Source organism: Thunnus thynnus, chromosome 7, assembly GCF_963924715.1.
Source record: "Thunnus thynnus chromosome 7, fThuThy2.1, whole genome shotgun sequence".
NCBI lineage: Eukaryota > Metazoa > Chordata > Actinopteri > Scombriformes > Scombridae > Thunnus > Thunnus thynnus.
Genome location: NC_089523.1, coordinates 18,829,558 through 18,856,851, shown reverse-complemented (window position 1 = coordinate 18,856,851; position 27,294 = coordinate 18,829,558). Strand labels below are relative to the sequence as shown.

Genomic DNA, 27,294 nt, shown 5'->3' with positions numbered 1-27,294 from the left:
GTTATAGGACAATTGGGTTATGTGGAGAAGATGTGATGTAGAAAATACTTTAAGTGTCAGCTCTGTAACCGTGTTTCAACAACCAGGATGAACACAAACAGAGCCGCTTTAAAGCATTGTCAAAACACACTGACAAATGATGTGACTCATCGACACACACACACACACAAGAAACACCCACAATATTATGTTCAATAAACCTTTTTTTAATCTCAACAGCAAGTTAGCTTATGTGTGGTCAACATCAATGAAGGTAAATATAAAACTGGATTTCTATTGATAGATTGATGTTTTTGTTTTATCAGCAGGAGGTGAAATTATGATACTTGGATACATGTCCACTAGAATCTTCATGACTTTAGTCTTCAACTAGAGAAATATTGCTATAATACTTTTAAATGGCATACACTGATTGACCAACAAGAAAAAGCACGGTAGAGAAGCTGACAAAGAAGCTCCAAAACTCCACACGGTGGGTCATACAGGGAAACTTCTGAGGGACTTTGGTTTTGTACCTTTGTAAAACCTGGCTCTACTTACTTTCAGGAAAAGAAAAGTAATCATAAGTAATCATAATAAAATAAATGATAAAAGGGTCCAACCAGAAATAATGGTATTATTCATAGTCTTAATTTAGATTGAAAATACGAAAAAGTAAAAAGGCACACTGAACACTATTCACGTTCAACACAAAAATTCCCCTCGGTGCAACTTGAGCGTGCACTGAAGATTCACTACACCCCTAATTTGTACAAAGAACACTCGTCATGAGCTGAAAAGTGTTGCTCTCTTTCTTGGATTAAATCAACAATCAGATAAAGTGTTACTGTGTCTGGTCTTTCTTTGAAAGAAATTTGTTTTGTGTCCATTATTGGTGGGGAAGAGAGAGGAGAAAAGGTGTTTCCTACAGATTACAGTTTGTTTCATCTGCCAGGAAACAGCAGAGCGATACAAAACCTTTTCCACCTCCAACACATTCGCCTCCTCCTCTCTCGCTACATCTCTTCTTCCCTTGGTTGTCAAAGTGCTCCAGTATTTAATTTCCACAGATCGTCCTGTAGGTGTTCTAGCCTGACCATTAACAATGCAAGAAAACAATCATCAAAATATCCACTTAAGGCGAAATCCACCCTTAAATACCCTCCCACTGTCATGTATCAACAATTCAATGTTCTGTAAACTCCAGAATTATTATTTTACCTTCAAGCTGCCTCATACTCTTGTTCTCAAGTGGTTCGTTGTCTTTCCAAAAGACATTCTCAACATGACCCACAAACTGGGTGTGAGCTGATTTCTGTCAATAAAACGTGGGCGTGTGGCCATATAAACATATCCAGCTCACCAAATGGTTTGTAAATTTTAGGGTGGAACTATTAATGCAACCACAAGACCTGTTTTGCAACATGTCTTGTGGCTGTAGTGCATGCTGTTCTATTGAGCCCATTGTTGCTGGAGTACATCTGTTTGATAGTTAAAAGTCAAAAGAGTATAACAGTGACTCAGTAAGCCTTTTCTCACACACCAAAAACCAAAGTGTTTGGCGTTGATGTAAGATGGGTGTAAGGCCAGAAATATCTCAACATGATGTCATACTGGACAGTTATACTCAGGAATAAAAAAAAAAAAAAAAAAAAGTGCACTAATGAAGAACAAGAGAGGCTCAGGAATACACTGTACATATCCAGCAGTTTTCATTTGTTGAAATGAAATGATCAGTCGATTAATCAATGGACAGAAAATTATTCTGCAGCAATATTGATAATCGATCAGTCGTTTTAAGTTATTTTTTAAGCAAAAAAAAAAATGCCCAAAATGTTCTGATTCAAGGCCCTCAAAGGTATATATTTACCCATTTTCTTGATCTTCTGTGAGACTAAACTGAATATTTTTGGGGTTTGGACTGTCAGATAAAACAAGCATTTTGAGTATGTCAGCTGGGGCCCTAGGATATTTTGATGGGCACTTCTCACTATTTTTGACATTTTATAGACCAAAAGGTTAATTGATTAATCAAAATAAACAACAGATTAATGCAGAATGAAAATAACCTGTTGTGCAACACTGTTAAAGGTGTTTAGGGTGGATTTTGCCTTCAAGTCATGCACAGGACTGCAACCACAGTTGGTCCATATGTTGTAGCCATCATTACGACTGGTAACTGCAGCTAGAAAGAAACCACTCTGTACTTCAGAGTCTGACTGTGAACTCTATAAAATATCTGCTCAGCTGAGGCTACAGACTGAGCCTGTCTGTCTTGTCTGAAGGCTAATGTGACTACACACAGTCCTACAAGTTTAACCCCCGACCACTCAAGGTCACACAGTCTGGCAGATGGTCACGGTCTAATAATCTCATCTCAACCCTCTGATGTTCGTCGTCCTGTTATTCCAATGAAAAGTAGCTTTTTAAAATCATCATCATGATCAACTGTCAGAGAAGATACATCTGTGTGCTTCAAGTAGATTCAACACAGTCTTAAAGAACCAGTGTGTAGGATTTAGAGGCATCTAAGCGGTGAGGCTGCAGATTGCAACCAACTGAAAAACCCTTCCCTCCCCTTCCAAGTGTGTAGGAGAACGTACGGTGGCTGCAGAACTTGCAAAAAACGCAAAAGGCCCTTTCTAGAGCCAGTGTTTGGTTTGTCCATTCAGGGCTACTGTAGAAACATGGCGGTGCCACATGGCAGCCTCCATGGAAGAGGACTTACTCCCTGTGTAGATATAAAGGGCTCATTCTGCGGTACCAAAAACCCAACAATTCTTATTTTCAGGCGATTATACACTAATTAAAACATACTTATGAATATTTTATTCCATTTCTGCCATGTCCGTTCTGCTAGATGCCACTAAATTCCACACACCGTACCTTTAAGTGTTGTAAAACAACAACAACAACAACAAAAAAAAATCTCTCATCTTGTTGCTGGCTTGCTGTCAGTCAAAGAGCGGTGGTAAATAGTTGAAATCCAGTGTCAGGTGACTGATGTTCTGCTGGTCTTTGTCTCACAGCAGCCCCAACATCAGAGAGGAAACATTCTTTCATGAAATCTTATGCAGGGAATTTTTAAGGGGTCATTCCATTATTATAAACAGAATTCATCATTAAAACAACACAGAGGCATGACTGGAGCATTGAGGATGTAAACCAGAACTAAGCAGTCACCTAAAACCTACAAGTGTGCACAGGTTGAGTTATTTTGAATGGAGACTAGAGTCAATACAGTGTTTTGTCTTTTTCAGTAAAGATGGATATGATGCACTAATAATGTGATGGATGCAGACAATTTGAAAAGTTGAATTGTGCAAACAAACATAATCACACTCAAACACACTCACAAACATACACACATACATATATACACACACACACACATACAACTGTCTCCAGGCTTGTCCCTTCACTAGCGGGGCGAGTGAGAGATTATCTCCTGGTTACATCATCAACTCCAGTGATGTCACTGCTGACGACTCAGAGGTCCCGGGAACCAATCAGAGTTGGCTGTACAGGTGAGGCTTCCATTCATAATCCCCCAACATTAAGGATTAATATTGCTTCAGTATTGCCACAAAAATAGAATAATATCGACTGTCTAACACGGCAACTTCTCAACCAAACACACGTTAATTACATCAGCCCTCATTTATCTGGCAAATGCATGACCCACAATTCAACTGTTAAATAGACGTGTGGCCATTTTCACCTGCGAGAGCTGGTAATCATCCTCATCTTATTGGCTGCACGAGTATAATGACACCTAGCAAGTGTGTGCAATCAGATGGAAAGGTGGAAAAGCATTTCAGTAGTGTAAGAAATAAATCAGGATCAGTAGTTACAAGTTACAAAAAACACTGAAAACAAACAGAAGAAACTGTATTATTTACGTCACATAGCCAACACCAAAGCCTGCTGCTATATAGCTGTGTTATATTATCTAGTTAATTAACTAAATGATCTTAGAGAGAGTTTATCACTGTTAAAAGCACAAATGTTGCACGAGCTCCACAAATGGTGCATTACTCACCATCTTCAGCATGTTTGACTATCTGTTTAAGTAAGTTACTCTTTTGTGGAGGGTACTGTCAAATACTGTGTATGTTAGTGTTGAAACCTATGCACCGATAAATACGACCATCATGTTAGCCTGTGCGCTCACAGTAGTGTGTAAAATCATTTCTATAAACTGGAAAAGATCAGTTTCTTGCTAACACTTTTAACACTTGAATGTGCGGTGATATCCATGGTACCATGATAAATGAGGGCTATTTTCTCTTGTTCAGTTGTTTTTCATCTACTGAAACAGAAAAAAAAAATGCACAAAAGTGTTTTGAGAACCAGTCTATTGTTGTTGAAGGTGTCCTATTTTAAATACAAAAAGCACTGCCAGCCATTGTGCTTTTGGTTGCCAGTCAGTCAGTCCTAAATTAGTTCACTTCCAAACCATTTCTAGGTGAAATGCTGCACTCTGGCAGCCTCAAGGATGTGCAGCATCCCCCTCCCCCCGGGCTGCACGGCGCAGTCCTGAAGAGCTCATCATCTCACAGGTGACACAACGTCCATGACAACAGCAGCTTCGCCTAGTTAGCCTGGCGAAGCTCAACTTGTGCCACATAGCGGACCTGTTCCTGTCTCGTAGAGCTGATGAGAACAAGAACAGAGGAGGAGAGGGAGAAAGGGAGGTAGTCTAAGGGAGGATTTTGGTAGAAAGGTTTTCTGAGGTTCATCACAACTAAGAAATGGAGTTTGTATTAGTCGTACAAAAATTAACACTTTCCCTTCCCTGTTGCTACGCTTGTGGCCTCCACTTATATCTCCACTCTCTCTGCTCTTAATGCTGTGTAGGCTCTCATTGCTTAATACTGCTTTCTGTCAACCCCCACAGCTGGCACCCTTCAGTTGACCAGTACAAATCCATGCTGGGAGTCCACCGTCTCCATCATCTCACTGTCCAGGAGGGAACTCTGGAGCTCAGGCAGACCCAGGCCCTCTGATGGCCCTGGACAAACCAAACCCCCGGCCACAGCTCCAGCATCAGCCTCTCCTGGAGCAGGTGGGGGCAGCAGGCCGGGGTCCAGCGGGAACTCATACTGGTCTGGGTGAAGGGCCTCAGCGGAAGGGCCCAGGACCTGCTGCTCACAGCCTGCGGGGTAGCTGTAGCCCAGGCCGCTGGGGGAGGCCTCATGGTGGAGGTGGTGGTGGAGGTGGGATCCAGGGGACAGGTGTTGGGTGTAGTGGTGGTGGCTCATATAGGGGTCATAAACGAGCCCCTCCCCTGGTTCCATCAGGGGGCTCAGGCTATGGGGGTGGCTGAAGGGTGGCGAGGCCTGGGGACTGCCCTGCTGCTGAGGCTGGTGGGCGGCTGACATGGGGGGACCCTGAGGGTTTTGTGACGCCGACGGGTCCAGAGCAGGGCCCCCTGTCGGGTAGGATCCTTCAGCTATCTGCATCTGGTTGAAGTAGACCTGCAGCCCCATGCCCTGTGACTGCTGCAGGTACATCCTCTTCTGGTGCAGCCTGTGAGTAGAGCAGCAGATCAGGACAACACTGTTTAACTCACTACGAACAAAATTTTATGCGTGGGCACTTCAGCAGTGTGAACAAAATTTAGAATGAAAATGGACACTCTGCATTCAAACATGGTATTTCATATTGTTTGGGAATGATAGTTAGCGCGGTTCCAGACCTCTGAATCACCGCCCACATCTCTGATTAGTTCAGCGATTGGTGCTGTGAACATAGACGGCTGTTTCCATCAGTTACAGAGACAGTCAACCAATAGAATGAGATTAAAAATGGGGATGTCATTGTCCTACATAGCAAGCTCGCTACTTACGTACATTCATAAAAAATAGTGACAGAAAAATGACGACAAGCATGGAATGAATCAATGCAGCTGTACAAATTGTTGTAAGTACACTTACAGAAATAACAACTCTTAAAATTACATATTTCTTTGATCATCTTGAAAAACAAAATGGCACTTCAATCTGTTTATCAGGATAGGTAAATGTGACTCTGAGACCATTCCTGTGTGTCAAACTCTTTGCTCTTTTCTCATTTATTTGCAAATGTTCTGATTGCAGATTTCCAGCTGTAGAAGGCCGTCACAGCATAATGAACACAAGACAAAAACACTGCAAACATGTTTTATTTACTACATGGATTACCTGTGTTCCTGCAGCTGTTGCTCTAAACTTCGAGGAGTCTCCTTACAGAAAAGTTGGCAGCTAGCAGGACTGTTAGCCAAGACACCAGCCTTGTGGGCAAAAGAGAGATTGGTACTGATGACTGCATTCAGGATAATTGCCATGGTAACCAACTACAAACATATTCACCATTATTGCATCATGGCAGATGTGATAACCTTTAAATTTACAAATGACATCATTGAATGTTACGCAAAGTGGCTATTTGGTTTGATAAGACATGTCTGTAACAGATACAAACTTGTATAAACCAGTGCGTGTAGTCAGAGTCACAACAGTAATGAGTGTATCTGGTGTGTGACTGTACCTGTAGCCTATGAGTGAGGTATTGTGTCTCCAAACTCTGCCTGCGGGACAGGAGAGGTGGCTGCGGCCCACCTTGGTATAAAGCTAGGCCCTCCTGCTGCTTGGATGCCTCACCCTTCAAACAAACACATGAAGCACGATGTGTTAGAACGGGGAATGCTTGTGCCCATGTACACGTGTGGTCAAGGGCACACACATCCCAGAACCCCTCTTCTGTCGGTTAATAAAGCTGTGTCAGGGTCTGGGTGCTTCATCGTCTGGTCTAACTGGATTATCCATGCTGTCTCCTGCTCAAATGCCTGTGTGGTGACTGATCAGCCAGATGCCTTTCTCTAAATGGCATGTACCATAGGGATTACACATTAGTGAAATGAAATGAAAGCAAATTAAAAGGATGATGGGGCCCCAGCACCATAACCAGCAAAAGGCTGCGTTATTGCATTATGAGAGATGGACAAAAGAAAAACAACTAGATCTTATCTGTTTTTACTACTGTTTTTGTATGTTGTTTTTTTTTTTTTTTTTTTTTTTTACAGGGATGCCTATGAATCTTTCCTCAAATGGTTCCCTTGCAGTGTGTCTATGTGTGTGTATTAGTCTATGTGTGTGCCCATCTTTGTGTGTGATTTCAGCTTGGGCCTATTGAGTGCCAGTCACTACTATGGGTAAGTCTGACTGAATTCAACAATGGCTGCATTCACTTTGGCCTAGGCTCCAGGCCCCAGGGGGACGGGAGACAGTAAACAAGCCACAGTTGGCTGCCTCTCCTGGGGTTACACAACAGCCTGGGTGCCTGTTTTTTTCCTCTTTTTCCAGGCGACATGGGGTGAGGATAGTCGAGGGACTGAGGCTGAGAACGGGTATGGAAAGAGAAAGATCTTGAATGGGGTTGAGTGTAGGATGTGTGTGTGTGTGTATTTTTGTGTGATTATGCAGGACGACTGACCTCCAGGAGGTTGTGCAAGTGGTGCTGTGGTCCCAGGGGGCCCATGGCAGCCCCTTCCCCAGAGCCCATCTGCTCCACCAACATCTGGACTTTATTCAGCTCCAGGATGCCTTTGGTCCTCGCCAAGTTCTGGAGGTGCTGCCGGAACGCAACCAGACCTGAGAGTAAAAATAAATACAGAGCGTCAGGCTTAATCCTCACTGACGCAAACTGGTTGACTGGTTAGCACTTTTCATCTTCCCTTCTGACAATGTGACTGGATGTACGTCATAAACTGTTGTGGGCGTGTTTGTACGTGCGCATGCGACAGTATCTGTGTGTGTATGAACGCAACAGCAAGTAGCTCTGATAAGACCCATCCAGTGGTGACGAACTGTGGCTGCAAATGATGGGACCTGACTCACCGTGATGGTGGGAGTTATTTAAAACCAGAGTCAGCAGTCTGACGCAAAAGAATCCACTGCATCAACACTCTCCAAAGAGGATTACATAAAATAAATAAGTAAATAACTGCAAATACCAACTAGGAGCGCACAACACAGGTTGTCAATGTAGAGTTGGGGAAAGAGCGCTCATTTTCAAGCTATAATTATAGTTTCTACTTGGCTAAAGTACAGGTGATTTATAACAAGCAGGCACAGAATAATGTAGCTGTAAAGGAACAAATGGAGAGGCAGACAGATGTTGTTCCAACATTCGCTCTTATATTTTGCCTCTCTGATGTGGAGTAGAGACCAATCCTGCCTGCCAGACTGAAACTGAAAAGAGAAAAGCAAGGCAGAGAGTGAGCGATAGATAGGTAGAAGGAGACTGAGTGAATAAGAGAGGGACATAGGGAGCGTAAGAAAGGGGAAGAGGGAGAGATATGTGGGCTGAAACCTTCAAATATCTGTCTGTGATTCATAACATGAATCATCACCTTCATAGTCGTCAGAGGGACTGGAGAGGATGAGAGAAGGGAAGAGAGGAGGAAGAGACGGGGAAAAAAAGTGTGTGAAAGAGAGGAGGGGGAGCAAATGAGAGGGTGGGAATGAGACACTTTTATCCAGAAGGCAGTTCATATATATATATATATATATTTATTTATATTTATATATGTGTGTGTGTGTGTGTGCGTCTGTGTGTGTAGACGGGTGTGAGGGAGCAGCTGCAGCAGGGTTGTTGTGTCTGTGTCATAAGAATCAGAGCTCTTCCTCTTGACTGGTGCTCTAGTGCTGCTGGAGCCTTAGACATACTGCATGCACCAGGACACTTCATACATCAAACTCTCCGCAGCTCTTAGTGACTGGGCTTAAGGAGATGTGTCTGATCTGGCATTTAACTGGCGCTTTTTTATGACTGATCTAAGATTTCAAAGCACTCCTTTCAGTCAATCTTGTGTACATCCACTTCAGACTGATTTTCTATACATCACAACAGGTCTTTCAGCCATCTTTCAATATCATGTCTGACCTTGCTGCATTCAATTGTGCAGACTGAGCACAGTACAGTAATGATCAGACATGTCAAAATGTCTTGTGACTGTATTACATTGTAGTCTATTGAGGCCTTTAAGGTGGATTTGTCTACTACTGCCAATGGCTGGCAAGGAGCTTAATCATCTTTCTATTGTTCTTTGCAGACTCCTTTGATCTCATCCATTAACCTGCACTGCAAATGCAATGTCACAAACAGTGAGAGTTTCTATTAAAGTTGAAGGTTGACCCTCAAATGGAGGAAGATACTTAACCCATTCAGTCAGAGCAGTCTGAGTGCACACATACAGAGAAGTGTGTCATTTGAGAGAGTGGATGAACAGATATGAAGGAGAGAAAAAACAAATAAACACCGGTGGCTCTGACCTTGGGTGAGCGAGGTGTCAGAGGCCCGGCGTCCTTCTCTGAAGCTGATGGGGGAGCGGTTGTGCGTCTCCCTGTGCTGAGAGGTCAGGGCGGCCATTGCTGGGTTGGCAGGCCGAGCGCTCAAGAAAGGCGTGGGGGTGACGCCAGGGGCAGAGCTGTTGGTCGGTACCACTTCACTGAGAGATGGGGCGTCCTCCAGTAGACCGAGGTCGCTGTGCACGGAGCCCATGTCGTAGCCCATGTCAGAGTCCATGCTACCCATGGAGGGGTTGTGGCCTAGAGCAAATAATTTACCTAGGGGACAAAAAAAAAATCTGTATTTTATTTCAAGGAAAATTTATTTTTGCTCATGGGGGATGATCCAGAAAAACTTAAGTGCATGTGACATAGTCTAGAGGCGTGTGTTTGATCAGGTGACAACACACCTTGGTTTGAAGTCCCTGGCTGGTTGGTGACCTCGGAGAGGGTGTGTCGTCGTTGGCCGAAACGAGCCGTCTGATAGGCCGAGAGCAGGTGGGGTGGATCATCATCTGTGTCGGGCTCCTCGGTCTCGATGCCCTCATCGATCGATGTCTCCATCATGTTGCTAGGCGACGAGGTGGAGGACTTGCGGAGGACAGTGGGGGGAGGCAGGGGGTCCAGTAGGCAGCCATTCACCTAGAAGGGGGGTGATAAAAAAGCAACAGAAAGAGAAAACAATAACTATACATTCGATATTGGCAGTGCCAGTAAGAAAATGGCTCCACACTGAAGAAAACGGGACACATTAACATGTTGAGACAAATGAAGGTTCTTAGTCAAATCAAGCATCTTAGACACACACAAACACACACAGAAATCCATCATTTGCACTAGACCACATGGATAGTAGAAGGCGACCACCATACTGTGAATCAGTTCCACTAGTTACTCTCCTCCCTCTGTTTTCCCTCCACACACCACAGCTGGCCTCATACTGGGAGTGTGTGTGTTACCGCATACAGGGCTATGTGTGTTGGCCTAGAGGTGGAGGGTGCGGATAAAGGAATGCAGGGCCAGGAAGTGAGCTTTGACTGTAAGTGCTGTGTGACTGACATACACACAGACATAGATTCACACACATACACACACGCAGACAAAGATCATCTGCATGAGTTGCCGCAGTAACCGGAAAGCCTGGTGTTAGTCTAGAAAGAGCAACTTTGCCCAATTCCCCATCTGCTTTCTGTAGTGTGCTGGGATAGGAATGCTGTTACTCAACAGGCGCACACACACACACACACACACACACACACAGGCTTGCACATGGGGGACAAGCGGAGAAAACGACATTGGGAAATAGATGATGAAAAAGAGTAGGGGTGATAAGGATAGAAAGAAATTAAAGGATGAAGAAGAAGAGTAAGAGAAAAAGCTTGGATGAAAAGAAAAAACACATAAGAATAGAAAAAAGAAGGAAAAAAAAAAGATGAGCTGTTGGCTGATGGGTAGGAAGTCATGGCGGTGAGATCGCTGGAGCAGCGCAGCAGCTTCCTGTCCATGTGTGTTCACTCAGCTTCACATTAGGTCACATCATCACAGGACCGCTTACATAACCAGGCTCCATTCACGCAGATAACACGCACTCTCACTCTGCCCTGTTCTGCTCACCATAGACACACACAAACACTGTGTATGCACACACACAATGCACACATCACTTTTTACTGGAGACAGGAGAGGGGGTGGGATGGAAAAGAAATCTTGAAGAATGATACAGCATGTATGTCTGTGTGTGTGTGTGTGTGTGTGTGTGTGTGTGTGTGTGTGTGTGTGTAGCCCTGCAGGAGTGTGAGGTCGTCAACTCAGACCACTGGTGTCTGTGTTCTGTAATAGTCGGTCAGCTCAGCAACAGGCCTGGAGGAAAAGGTCGCTGGTTGGTACAGATAAACAGAAAAAGAGAGAGCGCACGGTGTATATTTGTGTGTGTGTGTGTATGTGTGTGTGTGTGTGTGTGTGTGTGTGTGTGTGAGAGTGAGTCTGTCTAAGATCTATGCAGGACAGGCAGCTGTCCTGTTTGATGTGAGTGCTGGCTGAAAGCTTACATAAGAGAACAAGTCAGCTGCACTCTGGCAGGTTGACGGAGCAAGCCAATGCTCAAAACCTCAAAAGGTGTCTGACGTGCACGCGCGCACACACACACACACACACACACAAACACACACACTTCTGATTCACAGTGAGTGGGTACGCTTATCAAAGCGAATCACTGTCAAGCTTATCGGGATCATTTTTCAGGACATACTTGTGCTGGCTGATTACGACTGCAACAACTACAACTTCCGAGTGAGCCGTCATATGAAAATAGAGGACGAACACACAGACAAGAAGACACGCAAACAAAAGGACTTAGCAAGGAGGCTTCCCTCAGCCTGCTGCTACTGCTGTTGGACCTACTTTGGGCGTGTTGACGTCCTCCACCATGAAAGTCTGCTCCAGCGGACATGCAGTCTGGGGGAAGGTGAACGCATCGGAGGAGGCTTGGGGTACAGCGGGGGAGCGCAACAGACGAACACCCTGCGGGAGCAAACCCACCTGGGCTGAACCACTGGTCGACTGCAGAGAGGGAGAAAAACAGAGAGTTTTTGACATTACATCAAAAAACCTCCAATTCATGGCTGATACTTAACAACATCCTTGATAATAATGCAATTATGTCAAAATTGAGCTGCAGTGAATTTGACTTTATAATTCACATTTAGCAAGAAGAGAAAGCGAGATTCTAGATGGTGAGGGGAAATGAAAGAGAAATTGCACAACGTCGGTAAGAAGAGAGAGGGGGGCAAAGAAAAGAAAATGATGAATAATGTAACTGAGGGAGATGCATTAAGATCAAGGCTGGGTGGAAAATATTGGAAGAGAGCAGGTGAAGACAGAACCTGGCTGGACAGATAAATGAATGGGCGTCGTCAGTCCGTCTGTTTGTTCTTGGGTGCAAGTGTGAATAACACAGCTTTGATCAGGGAGGCGTAGATGGTAATCTCAGTACACATTATTCAGAACTCCCTCGTTGCCCTGACACCCCACGGTTACCTTGACAACGGTCTGTTCGGCGATGGTGCTGGGCCGTCGCTGGCGGGCATCGAGCCTCTGTTCGACGGGGAAGCTGCAGCGATGGGCCTTGAGCCGCTCCACCAGCAGGTAGTAGATAGCAGCAAAGTGGTTGTAGCTTTTGTTCTGCAAAGACTGCAAGATGACAGACAACATGAATGGTCTGTAGCTAAAGCTATTCCCGATGTACACCTTTAATTCTGGATAAATAAAGGTGCAGTGTGTAGAATTTAGTGGCATCTAGTGGAACGGACTTGGCAGAAATGGAATATAATATTCATGAGTAATTTTTTAGTGTATAATCACCTGAAAATAAGAATTACATTAGAATGAGCCCATTATATCTACGAAGACAGTGGGTCCCCTTCCATGGAGGCCGCCATGTTGCACCGCCATGTTTCTACAGTAGCCCAGAATGGACAAACCAAATACTGGCTCTGGAGAGGACTTTTCATGTTTTTCGTGAGTTTCGGGGCCACTAGGTTCTCCTATATGCTTGGAAGGGGGGGGGTGTGGTATTCAGTAGTTGGTTGCAATCTGCAACCTCACCGCTAGATGCCACTAAATCCTACACACTGGTCCTTTAACTGTGACAGCTCTTAAGATGTGCTTAATTCTTTAATTACGCCTTTGTGAAATTGGGTTACTGCAGCAGCTGAATAACAGAATATAGATAAAATACAGTAAACATAAATGTATTAAAAGAAAAGGCAGCACACAGATACAGCCCACACTGATACAAAGCTTGAAAAGACTGAAGTAGGTGATAACATACACATGTACAGGAGGGTTCAGGTGTGTTCAGTTAGGGTGTGGCTATATTTTCCACTTATTTTCTAATCAGGGCTGAATAATATTTCCATAATGATATTGTGATTTCTTTACAGAGTACAGAGAAGTAATTGTGGTAATAAATGCAGAAATATTGTGTACAACATATATACAGACAGGATTTTTTTCAACATTTTTGATTTATCGAGAAACCAGAAGCATTTCAATAAAATACGCAAAGAAACAGATAAATATACACCGTGATGATAAATCACTGCATCCTCTTTCAATGTAGCAAGCTATATTTTTTAAGAGGATCACCACACTTGTGACACAATGCTAATGCAAAGCAGCAATTTATCAATTTTATTTTAGTATCTGTGCAGCTCCATTTCTTATTCAGTCGTAAAGTAGATGTATTGTACCTCTGTAATGTCTGCACTACATCACTCAAACATCACTTTGACTAGTGTTTCCCCTATAATTGTGCAGCAAGAACCCCCACCAGGCCAAAAAAATATTTTTAAATGGCAAAAATAACGCCATATATCCATTCATTTGGAAATCAATAGCGTTTGGGAGCCTCTGTGCAGCACTGTTCCGAAACGTGAGTTAACCTCTGTGTCACTGCCTAGGAAACTCTTGGTAGCGTAGCTCCTTTTAAGGAATAGGGCAGTATGTAATGTTTGCGTAGCGGGTAAGTGAGTGGTTGAGTGAGAGAGCGAGCAGGTAACCTAGGGGAAACACTGACTTTGACCATTCTCCACAAGAATCAGCAAATTCACATAATGGAAGAGGTCAGTTTTCTGCACACGCATTCTAACCTTTAAACCTTTCTTCTTTATACTCCTGTTGAATAAATAAAGCAAACTCCTCCGTCCAGCTCAGTCCTCACCTCTATAGTCTTGTGCTGGTCAATGCCAAGGCTGTGCATCAGGCGAAGGACCTGCTCGCTGTACTCCCCCACGCCGGCCTCGCCCTCGGTAGACACTGGCTGTTGGTACAGAACAGGCCGCTGCACTGGAACATCTAGAGCCATCCACTTGTGCTCTTTGATCTGGGCCACAGACAGACGCTTTGACGGGTCCAGGACCAACATCCTGCGGATCAGATGCTCACAGTCTGGGAGAGGGTAGAAAGAAAAATGATAGAGAATGTGATAAGGTTTTTATAGTGTTTCATATTTCAGATTATCGCTCTTATAAGTTATGATGAAGCAAATTAAGCAACAAAGCATCATGTCCTTTTCAAAATAGCCCAGATGAAGTGGGGCTGAATAGCAGCTTAAAATCTGCTCATTTGTTTTCTTAGTTTCTTCTGCCGTCACTTCTGAACAGCATGTCTACACTCTTTTCTACTTTCCTCCCCCCCTAATGAGAGCTCCTCACCTCTAGTTAATGGCTAGATGAGTTTGACGTCAGACACAGCTGGGTTCTTAACAGGATTACAGTTCCCCTGGCTGTGCCACTTTGGCCTGCCTGCGCCCCTACTGTCTGCGCTGCATTCCTGCCTGCTGCACGGCATCCTTACCCTTATACCCTGCTGCTATGGTCTTAAAGCAAAACAGGTGTGTTTGCAACAAATAAGCCCTGCAGTGATTCATTCTTTCCTTGATTTTTGATGCTTTGTTGGAGTATGTTCTTGATTTTATCAGTCTCTACCTTGAGTTTTCAATCTGAAGTGCTTCAGAAACCTCAGAACAAAGCATGTTAGATTCTCTCTTTAGAGGCATAGTGAATGATCAGTTATTTTTGTTAAATATTGTGTCATTTTTAGGGTTTTCAAGGAGTTGAAATTATTTTCTCCACATATCTTCTGCAGGTCACCTTCTTCCTTTATTCTCCCACTCAACCAGTGTCTACAGATATCCTGTCTCCTGCCAACGTTAGGAGGGAGACCTCAGCAGTTCATAACAGCAAGTCCAAGGACCTGGCTGCCAACATTAACTCCCTGCTGCACATTCTTCCTAGTTGCCCTGCTGATCTACTAACGTTTGCTTTACATCACATATTTTGTACCCTGTGCCTGGTGGTTCAGTCAACACATTTTTTCCCCATTATGTGCATAACCACTGTGCCCTTCACTGCACTTTTACCTCATGCTGTGGCATTCTAGCAGCTCCTACAGTTAATATCTGCTTCAAATAAGTTACAATCCACTACAATTTGTTTGACCCAGAAGTTACTCAGGCTCTACTCGTTGCTACAGCCGTGTTTATAGCAACAGTTGAAGCTGAGCACTTTTCTCAAAGCGTCTAACCACCAGGGAAGGTTGGACTATGTAAGGGGCCGACACTGCATAACTGTCTAGCTGGCTAGCCGGCTGGCTGGCTGGCTGATTGATTGACACACTGTTCCTAGCCAGTACATTACACCACCATGACTCAACCACAGAACCATCCCAGTTAACACTTGCAATCTCCCACTGGTGTAGAGTTGCACCAAGTCCCCCAATGACAGAGAACAGCACTCTGCTGTGAGAAGTTTAAGGGCAGAGAGCAGGTACTGAGGCTTTCTGTTTTCATATAGAAAAAACACAGAAACATAAAAAAACAGTCTATAACTAACAAATATAAAATATATCTGGTTTCAATGATTAGACTGAACAGGAGCAAAATCCTATAAGCAGACATTCATAAATTAAATGCACTTCAAAAAGCAAGTCAAGGCGTTCAAACGTCACATACGTTAACACATTGCTGCAACGCAAGACAGAAGAGAGAAAAACGCCACAATAGCAACACAAGTCAAAGTGGCTCAGCTTCACATGGGAAAGTTTTAGTTGATTATCCGATTTGTCAATCAACAGAAAAATGATCTGCAACTACTTTGCTAATCAATTAACCATTTAAATCATTTTTTAAAGCACACGTTTCAAACATTTTCTGCTTTTCTCTGTTTTATATCATTGTAATGTAACATCTTTGGGTGGGTCATACAAAAGCTCAGGCTCTGGGAACTTGTGATGGGCATTTTTCACTATTTTATAGGCCAAAACAATAATTTGACAAAGTATTCTGTAGTCAGCCACAAATGTCTGCACATAGGGTTAAACATCCACAAATAAAGGATACAGACTCAGGCATCAGGTTGTTTATTTATCTGGATAACACAACACTTGGTTGTCCTGTACTACTATCTACTAGTCCTGTGCAATACTGCAGGGGAGACATATGACATCATCTAGTTGTGGAATAAGGAGGGTCGAGGTAGATCACAACGTTCACAGTGTTGAGATGTTCTAGGCGAGTTAACTATGCGGTGCTAGGCTGTGCTGTGTACCACAGCATTGGCCGGTGAGAGGAGATGGACTGTTTCTGGATGGAGCAAATAGCACACTCTGTTCTTCTTGTTCAGGGAACAAGGGCTGGACTGGGGGTGGGGAGGCGGATTTGAGTGTCAGTCTGGCCACAGAGCTGACATTACACTCCTACATTCCCCTTACGTATTAATTGTTTCAAGGTCCTGAAAAAAAGAAGAGAAAAAAAAAACTAAAAAAAAACAAAACTGGTCGACTCTCTCACCACACCCCCTGTGGAGAAAGTGCTACAGACTGCAGATGGGATACAGAGAAACAAGGAAAGACAAACAGACAGGGCCACAGACGGACAGGAAGATGTCTCACTGACAGAGAGCATGAGTCAGATAGACAGATAGATAGACGGGCAGACAGACACACATGCAGACAGGGAGAGTCTCTTCAGAAAGACAGACAGGCAAGCTGCTGGAAGGCTTCACTGGCTCTTCCCCAGGTTACATAAACAGCTCCAGCTCTGGACTTAATCTGCTGCCAGCTAGCTAGCACAGCCGCTAACAGCAGGACTGCTTTGAGACAGTTAGCCAACCTCACTCATGCAGCCCGTACACACACACACACACACACACACACACACACACACGGACACACACATTACAGAGGACAATGACAGAGTGTCTCCTACTATATCCCCTTCAAAGGAGCGTAATGCTGTCTCGTTAATGAAATTACCCCCTGACTGGTTGATACCACAAGAGAGTCTGCCAGTGAACATTCAACAGTATGGTGACTCAAATAGGAAAGTGTGATCTATTCATCTGAGCGGCATGATGATGATGTCCTTCACAAGAATTTTTGTGCCATTTTCACCTCAGTTCGACTACGTGCCATAATAAGAAAGACTGACAGGTGTCTAATACACTGCAGGCATGTACATTTACAGGAATGTGAGGTACTGAAGGTCCAGAGAATGAGTTTGTCTCGTCTTACCTTCAGTCATGAAGTAGGGGATGCGAAACCTTCCTTCTAGGACTCTCTGCCGTAACACAGGCAAAGTGGGACCATCGAAGGGCAACGCGCCACACACCAGCACATACAGCACCACCCCCATACTCTGGAGACATTAAAAAGATAAACACACACAGAGCAAGGTCAGGGCAGGAGATAGGAGTAATCAGTTTATTAATCAATAGAGGTGTCTGGATGTAAATATTGTTATCATTTCCATTCAAAAACGTACATATACACAAATGCATCGCTCACATTCACACACAAAAATAAATGGTAATGATTGCGATATACTGTACAGCAGGTTATGAACTGTGGTTGGGAAATCACACTCAACATCCCCCACAGAACCATATATTGGGAACAAAAGCTGCTGACTTCATAACATCAAGACTATATATAAAACATTCGAAAATGAATTGCATAATCTTGTAGCTTGGTAAAGTAAATGTCACATAAATTCAATGCTTGAATAAATTATTTGAAATATGGTGGTAAAATTGCCATCTCTCTGCTATCACTCCTCTTACCCAGATGTCCAGCTGCGGGCCCTCATATTGTTGGCCCTCGAAGACCTCGGGAGCAGCGTAGGGTGGGCTGCCGCACCATGTGGCCAGAGGCTCCCCGGGCTGGAAGAAGTTCCCGAATCCAAAGTCTGCACAAGACGAAACAGCAGGGGTGGGTGGGACGAGAGGAAAGTTAAAGATCATATCACACAGTAAAGCCAAATGCAAAAACACATCTATTTTGATACTAAACCACGTGGTGAACAGCAGGTTCTGCAAAACAGCAACCTCAAACAAAGTATTTCTTGTAATTGTAAAAAAGGGAAGTGGTTCAGGCACATGGTGAGTAGAACTGTGGTGACAGATGTGATGAAGTGGTCAGAGAACCGTACAAACTGACCAACAAAAGGCGGATTGTGCCGTGTGATTGAACATTTATAAATGTCTCATGGGGTTTGCAGGTTTTTGCATAATGTCATATGTGATCCACATATTTCTGCGTTGAGGAAACGGGTTTTTTTATGAGGTAAACTCCCCTAGAGACTGTCATGAGGTCATCAAAGGCTTTGTGCTGATGGGTTGCCTGTAGAGTGAGTAAAACTCATATTTTATCTTCAGAGGAATAAGACAGCGAAGTCTAACACGCACTTCCACAAACGCACCGACACACACAAAACGCTGAGAAGTTCATGTCTGCCTTTCATTAAAATCCAACTAAGAGCTGAAGTAATATCTGCCAAATCACACTGAGCCATCTTGCGTGCCTGCAATCACTCAGCCAAGCCATTTTTCTATTAGGTTGTATCATTCTCCCTCCCTCTTTCTCAAACCTTTTCCAGTTAGTGATCCTTTGTCTCCTCTCCTCATTGGGTTTTACAAGACTTGCTACTGGTGCTTCTGGATGACAATGACAGAAAACTAATCAATGACTATTTTGATAAGTGATTAAAAAAAAAAAAAAAAAAAAATCAAGAAACTAATTGTTAATATTTGCAGGTTGTAGCTACTCAGATTTGTGGATTTGCTCCTTTCTCTGCTCCATAACATTCATAACATTGTTTTTGGACAGCTTTCAGACAAAACAAACAATTTTAAGACATCTCAACTTATGATGGACTTTGTTTTTTTTTTATATATTTAAAGTGATAAACTGATCAATTAAAACAAGGAAATAAACAAATAATAGATAAGGAAAATAATTCTATGCTTTGTTAAGTTTATTATGAGTGGGGATGCTGTGATTGTGTCATGGGACATGACAGTTACAGGAGCAGACAGTCAGACGCACTTAACCCTCCACCCCCTTTTTCTGTAATTCTAAACAGTTACATAAACAGAAAACATGCATTGCAAAACAAATAAATAACACTGATTAAAAAAAAAGAAAAAGGCTTACATAATGGGGCTGGAGGTGATATGGGTCGACACACACACACACACACACGCACACACACAGTAAGCAGTGTGGGAGCGAGAAACAGAATGTGTAACCAGTTCCTTCTCCTTTACTCTCAAGACGACTCATCAAGACTTAATTTTAGCAATTAAGAGGAAACAATCTACAACACCACTATGACATATTCAAGCTGACAAACACACACAAGACACACATTCACACACACAGCTAGGAGCCACTCATGTGTAAACTGGGTTTGACTGCAACTAATAACTATTTTAAATGATAAATTAATCTGTTAATTATTTTAGGAATTAACATTTCTTAGAGCCCAGAGTGTCATCGTCAAATGTCTTTTTGTCTGACAAACAACCCAAAACCCAAAGATATTCACTTAAACATATAATGTAATTATATAATAATGTATAATTATAATATTACAAAATTGTTGGCATTTTTGCTTGATAAGCGACTTAAAACTGGATTATAAAAATTGTTGACGATAAATTTTCTGTCAATAGACTTACTGTTTCAACACTAATTGTTTTGGGGATGTAGAAGATCAGTGAAGAAGAATGAGGACTATAGATGGTATCATGACTAGAAATAAAACAAAAGGATAACTTCAAACAGCACTGGAAAACACATGTAGGAATTGTGTTTGAGAGATTAGCGCAGTGCAACCTCCAATTGCAAAAAAGAAAAAAAAAACAAAAGAAAAAAAAAAAACAATTGCGTGACTGTGTGTGAGTGCATGTATTCAACTGCAGTGCAGGTAGAGGCAGGTGTGGTGAAATAAAGTGGAGGGTAAAGCGTTGCGCCACAGTGGGGTTTATTACAAGTATGTTTACTGTCTGATGCTGCTGTGAAGGTGAGATGTGAGATGCAGGCAGAGCGGTGCAGTTGCTTTATCGTCAGAAGCTGTGACCCATTTCATGGAGCTGAATACTGAGCAGACTGGTTGACGTCAAATGCTCCAGCACGCTGCAGGGTACTAACACTCACAGCTCAAACGGGAAGGGCGGGGTGGGGAAGTGTGTGTGTGTGTGTGTGTGTGTGTGTGTGCGTGTGTGTGTTTGTGTCGCGCACAACAGTATTAGCATAATATTAGCCTAAACATGTCACACTGGAATACACTCCAGCTAACGGCTTATAAACTGTTTATGAATGTGTGTGTGTGTGTGTAGATGTTAAGTGTGTAAGTGGTATCATCATGCTGCAGTAAGCGGACAGCATCCAGCAGTCAATAATGTTACCGTGTCATTTCCAATAACAAGGTGTAAGCATGGACATAGTAACGGCTACTTATGGCTCAGGATGCACTGCCCTGAATTCACCCTTCCTCTCTTTTCTCATATCTTCTCTTTAATCAGTATCACTTTCTTCTCTCCTTTCTCTTTCACCCCCTTGTGTGCTTCAGGTAGCAAAACATCTGCCTCTATCACTCTTATAAAAAGTATCATTTCACTTTTTAAAGTAAGACTATGTAACAATTTAAAGAAGACATAACACATTGTTCCTCCTACTAATGATGAATAAAATAATAAAATAATAATAATTAATTAAATTCATACTCAATACAAACTTATCTGGTCTGGTATGGAGGCTGATGTTTAGATACATATTCCTCTAAAACAGATGTTACTGCGTCATTTTGCTGACTTGCTTCTCTACTTGTGCTTCGGTCACAAACTGCCACATGCGCCTACAGTGGATACTGATCAACTTCACGTCTTCCATGTCAATTTAGTAGATATTTAGTTATAATCCTTTCTAGAAGTGGGCAATATGTATCATATGTATGATTGCATCATTTATTGTTGAGATTTATTAGACAAACTGTTGACAGATACATACAGATAACTGTTTATATATCTGAAGATTATGTGATCTGTTCAAAATCTCCAAAACAGCTGTTAAATGGGCCTTGAGCAGTGATTGTTGTGCAAACTGCAGTCAATGAACTTTGAAACTCAAATGTTTATACATATATTAACCCAATGGGAATGTTTGTTTTAGGCTTATTCAGTACCTGACAAATCAAGGTATTTCATCACACTGATTCATTGACCACCCCTTGTGTTTACTATAGAATCCACCGTGTTTACATAATGTAATCAGAAACTTTCTCCAGCAGGTTTCCTTCATTTGGAGATTGTTTGTACTTGCTACATCATTTAATTGAGCATGAAACACCTTTAGGGTTTGGTGCACTTCCAATGACATCACTTTGTATATGGTATTGACCATAACAAAATGCTAATGACCTATACATGACCTGAAATGAACTGAAAACCTGTAAAGTACCTGTTAAGAAAGCATGTAAACATATTGCAAATATTAAATAATGTCTGATATATCAAATGTTGCTTTTGAAAGTGGTTCTCCTAAACCACTTTTGCTTTTTTTGACCATAGAAATGCTGCCTGTCCTCCTCTGATCCAGCAACTCCCTTTTGTTTTTGTTATTTCTCAGCCTCTCTTCCCATCTCTTTCAATCTGTCAACTTGAACGTAAAGGGGCTGTTTGAAGTGAAAACATGAAGGGCACCCCCCGCTGCAGCTGTTCCCCTCTCCTCTGCAGCCACCATGAGCATGACCTTTCTTTGACTGACCGCTGCCTAGTTAAGCTTCATACAGACTGACCAGAGGTGGCCTTTAAAAAGTAAGGAGGCATCACTGGACTGCAGGTAAAACCCTGGAGTTTAAAAACACCTCACAGACTGGATGTGAATATGCAGACGTGGGCTGCAACAATTAGGTGATTAGTAAAGAGGCAGACAACTAATTCAAAATTATGAAAATTCTTAAAGTCACTCAAAAATGTCAAATTATTTGCTATATTTGGGTTTTGGACTGTTGGTCATTAAGGCTGGATTATCAACTGGACAAACCTTTCAACTGTGCAGAGGCCCCAGGTTCACCATGTGACAATTAGTTTGTGCTAATTTAATCGATTTGTTGGTACTGTGTACACCACTAAAGCACATACTTAACTAAAATGATGGGACCCGTAAGGCAACACCAGCATTATTACCTAATGTCATGGGCCCATCTTGCAGGGGGTGGGGGCGGTGGGGCTTGAGTTATTATTGTTTTAGTTTATTATGCGCTTACATGGTGCCTTTCACTGAATAAATTTGTGCTGAACACACACAGAGTACATACACAATGCAAAGAGCATGGGCGAAAAAGGGAGGTGGGAGTCAATAGGGGCCCATAGCACATTTTTGCCCAGTGTCCCTCTAGTTAGTTATTCTGGCCCTGTTAGTCTGACAAAACAAGCTATGTGAATATGGGGCTTTTTTCCTATCTTTATTCAAGAGCGTGGTCTGTCAATTTGAGAGCATGATTTATTGATTATATAATGCTTTCCCTGAAAGACCCTGCCCTCCACTCAAATAGCTCCTGCTCGCACTCAGATGTATTGTTGTGTGCACAGATTTCCTGCGCTCCTGAGTCATGAAGGTGATGTCGTTTTCTCCGCTAGCACACTGACAAGAGGCTGGTGTGCTATATGGCTACTATTATATGTAGCTATTATCGTAAAAAGTAAAGGCACTGGTATATATATTAACTTTTATTCAAAATGTCATAAAGATAGCAAGGGAAGTAAATTTAATAAAGCCCTGGAGAGCGGGAGTGGATGAACCTGGTTAAAAGTAACCGCCCCTATGGGACGCCCTAAGAAGTAAAGCGAATGCACCTGCAAGGCGGCAGGGATGATTTCCTTGGTCAACACTACACTTGGCCCTCTATTGGTTGGGGGATTTTGACAGGGTTGCTGCGCAAAAAATCCAAGAGCAGAGCTGAAATCTGAGAGCAGACGTTTCACGAGTTTGAGCAGAAGCAGAGCAAATCTGCGCACAAGCGTAGATGCAGACTAATCCAGACTGAACACAAAAGGAAAGCAAAACATTTTTTCATCATGGCTGAACGGATGACTGATCTAAACTGACATCGATATTACTAATGCTGAGAGAAAAATTTGGAGTGAGGCCTGTTTGTCTCGTGTACAGTACGAATCTGAAATGTTTACTTGTCTAAACTTCATCTGTCATGTACCAAACTTGTCAGAGCATGTCGTGGGTAAGGAGTACAGAGTGTACCTTGTTGCTGGTGTCCTCCCCAGAGATGTTTTCTCTAATCACAAGCCAGGTAATGTTCTGTTCATTGTTTTCCTGCTTCAAATCTAATCTGCCGTGCGGACAATCGGCTGTGAGTCAGACATGTTTGTGAAAATTACTGCTGGGGTAATAACATCTCCAGGTTATCATCTTGGACCCCTTCTGAGAAACAGTGGACAGATGCGAATAATGATGCAGCTGAAACACGCGGTTCTCTAACATTTATCATACAGCTCTGACTAATTTGTCCTTATCTGATGAATGCACCATTAAGAACAAACAAAAGCCACTTAACACTGGTTAATGTATGAATGGTAACTATTCTGTTCGCTGAGCAAAAGAAGTACAATTTATCAGACCAATAGGTGATTTTATTTGACTATATGAAGTCCTTGATGTGAAGTCCTTTGAGGACAAGAGTCCAATTTTCCCTGAAACGCACACTCACATTCAATGTGTCTTGTATCCTTTCACACCTGTATTTTTAGCTGTCCTCATGTTATCAGCTCACCTTAGATGGATTTTAGTATCAGCTCTGAATAAAGCCTAAGATAAACCTTGGCCTCTTTCAGAGCATTGTCAAAGCTGCAGCCCTGCCACCCTACTATGCACCGCTCCTTATCATTCTTTCTTCATCCTCTCATCTGCTACTCTGTCCCTAAAGTAGCCAATCCATTTCATCACCTCCTCTCCTCCTTCAATTAGACCGAAACTCTTCTCTTCCACCACAGTCATTGCTTCCCACTCCCCCCCTCCTCCACTCTGGGACACAGCGGTAGGGTGACATTCTCACTAGCTAGCTCTAAATGCCAGTTGCTTAATAATCACACTTTGAAGCTTGTACTACAGACCTCCAGCTTAGACTCAAATCTCTGCCTCTGGCCATGTTCTTCTTTTTGTCCTCTATCTTTAATGTTTCTTCCTCAAAATTAAAGCTGGGGGTCACTGGGGAGGGATTTCTGATTTCCTCTGATCAGTTCTGAGAAGGTGGCACAAGCCTTTGGAGGATATCTGTAATGGCATCCCTCAGCCAACAGCTATCTCACATGCAATCTCCCACCATTTCTCAACACTGTGCAAATGGCCAGGGCAGGTGGTTAAGACATTTCTGAACTACACCAGCACTGAGATCATGAAAGGCAGTGGATCAAAACTAAATGATTCCATATAGGGCTGTCCCGAATACATTTTTTGGGCTGCAATGCATCTGCAGCAATTATTTAAATTTATTAGAGGCTTTTATATATATATATATACACATATACACACACACACACACACATATATATAAATACACAAATATTTGAATACTGATTTTGCCATTCAAATACCATGGCAACAAACAAAGCTTTAAAGCATTCAGTAAAGCCCTAATTCCATACAGATATCCTGTATTTCTCAACCATGAATGAGTTTATGGGTCCTCCTGCGCAACATCATAATGGTACCTGCAATTTTGATGTTCATATGGCCATCCAGCAGTAGATTCTCTGCCTTCAGGTCCCTGTGGACGATGTTGCGGTTGTGACAATATTCCACCGCCGACAGGATCTGCCAGAACTTCCTCCTGGCCTCCAGCTCACTGAGACGGCCGTGCTTCGCCAGGTAGTCTGCAGCAAGATAGAGAGAAAGAAAGAGTGGAGAGAGGTAATGATGTGTAATGTTAGAGGTATATGCATGAAATACTTTACATTAACTTATATAACATTACTCTACAGGCCTTTCAAACACAGTATAAGGTATCACTTTGTGCAGTGGGACCGAATGTATTCAAGCAGGTTTTTCATCCCAAAGAGTGTTGGTGGATGTGTTGAAAGGATAATTTACTTCTGATGAGGTGCAGGCCTGGTGCCAACAGTAGTTTACAGCTGCTTTACATTACAGCATGCTTTGTAAAGTGACTCAGAGCATGATGTACGATGTAATTTTTCTTCTGAAACTCCTCTTATAACCCATAATGTGTGTGTGTGAGAGAGAAAGAGAGAGAGAGTAGGTAAGAGTTGACAGTGGAGAATGTACTGTGTTGTCATAGCCGGAGGAGGAAAGGGAAGGACTAGATTTCTGAGAATTGGCCCTCTGATGCATAACGTCCACATTAGTACAAGCTGGAACAGGGTGTGAGTTGGGGGGTTGGTGAGTTTGGGAGGGGGGCTGTAGAGTTATTAATAATGATGCAAAGTTTATCTGTGTATGACTGTAGAGTGTGTGTAAAAACACAGACAATCAGTCAGACAAATTACAATACCAATGTAAATATATGAACCTACAGTCTTAACCAATGCGTAACAAAAACATCTGATTTATCTGTTTATCTACTGAGCACAGGCTGTGCACAGAACAGTAAGACAGACTGAGTTTGTGGTTGTTCAGAAAAACACATGAAACCAAAGTCTAAAGCTGACGCTGGCTCTGGGAGACCAAGGTCATAAATTTTACCGTCTTCTTCCTTCAAGCGTTCAGACCACTGACCTTTCTCTCATTGTCTCCTTTAACACCACCCTCATTGCTACTTTAAACTTTCCCATTCTGTGTTCATTAATTTCGACAAAGTCATCCTGATAAACTATTTTACAGGATACGTGATTTTTTGCAGCCCTGTGAACTTTGGAAAGTATGGTGTTTGTTGCTGTCGGCAGGGTTCCTCTTCACACCTCTCTGTCCAGATAGCTTGCTAACTCTTCAATTCACACTCTGTGGCAAACAAGATAGGACACTCTGTGTTGGCTTTCCTTCCAGCTGGCATGGATACAGACCACCGACCAAACCTGACAACAATGCACAAAAACCACAAAACACCCCGCCAACCAAACTTCATATATGAGTAAACAGAGTGTGAAAAATATAAGTAACGCAATTATCTGAGGACACAGTGCATCAATTTCATAAAAGAGCATTTTTTTGGCTTGCAGCTGAGTTCACTCGAGATATTAAAAACTACTTTCTGTCTGGACTTTGTACTTGTTAGAAATAGGCTTCTTTTTATGTTTTCTTTTTTTCTTTAACACATATGCAATATTGCTGTGATTTCCCCTGGTGTGCACATAAGGAACCAAACACTTGGTAGCGATAAGATCACTTTGACAGTATTTCGAAACTAGGCCTTTGTCATGATACACTGAGAAGTCACACTAAGCCAATTTCACAGTCAATTAAGATAAAAAAACATTTCACCATCAACTACACATGAGATATTTAAAGTAGAGCAACATATGTACTGAGGGCATTGTCACGCAGCATGTTGTAAACACCTAACCTTAATAACTCTATATTGTCTTGACTCAGGGTTGACTTAAGGGTCAGATGAGTGTTGAGACAAAGACCGCACAATAAAAATGTCTAAAGGCCATAAGTTGCACTATAAAGCTTCAGGGAGATGACGCTGTACCGTCATCAACTGCGTAGTTGATGAATAGTTAACATCTGGCAGAATGAGAAAACCTGATTAGATAGTGGCTGGTAAATTCCACCGAAGAGGCCGTTCAGTGACCAGGGCAGCTTTCATGCAACGCTGCTAATCAAAAAACACACCGGGGAGGGGAATGTGTCAAGGAGGTCCAAGTATGCACCTGTGAAGAGAACAGGACTCTAAAGTAATAACCATTCAGGGATAAAAAAACCTCTCCCTTTCGTGGTCTGCTTCCATCTCTTAAGGTGTCAGTATGTTTCAACTGACGTGCTTGGTGGACGGTCCAACTTTTGCCTTCGTCCAATCACGTCTGAAGGCTAAAGTACCTACACTTAAAAGGTGGGGTTAAAAGCCTGCGGTCATAGAGATAACCATTTCAACATCGGAATAACGGTGCACACTATCAGACAATCTTCCCTTTATGGCATTTATGGTGCAACATTCATTCTTACACAAGCAAAG

The 27,294-nt window shown here is 42.6% G+C and overlaps 1 protein-coding gene across 1 annotated transcript in view; it reads right to left on the bottom strand.

Annotated features, from left to right (window-relative positions):
• Positions 1–185: 185 nt before the first annotated feature.
• sik2b (salt-inducible kinase 2b) overlaps positions 186–27,294 on the bottom strand; it is a 45,259-nt gene continuing 18,150 nt past the window's right edge. Inside the window, exons 4-15 of the mRNA XM_067594725.1 lie at positions 24,875–25,036; positions 17,930–18,054; positions 17,382–17,505; positions 14,032–14,258; positions 12,348–12,500; positions 11,712–11,870; positions 9,722–9,953; positions 9,297–9,590; positions 7,456–7,613; positions 6,511–6,624; positions 6,165–6,253; positions 186–5,511 (exon numbers count right to left, since the gene is read on the bottom strand). Coding sequence (XP_067450826.1) covers positions 4,890–5,511; positions 6,165–6,253; positions 6,511–6,624; positions 7,456–7,613; positions 9,297–9,590; positions 9,722–9,953; positions 11,712–11,870; positions 12,348–12,500; positions 14,032–14,258; positions 17,382–17,505; positions 17,930–18,054; positions 24,875–25,036 — 2,459 coding nt within the window. The 3' untranslated portion in view covers positions 186–4,889. The remainder of the gene's footprint in view (positions 5,512–6,164; positions 6,254–6,510; positions 6,625–7,455; positions 7,614–9,296; positions 9,591–9,721; positions 9,954–11,711; positions 11,871–12,347; positions 12,501–14,031; positions 14,259–17,381; positions 17,506–17,929; positions 18,055–24,874; positions 25,037–27,294) is intronic.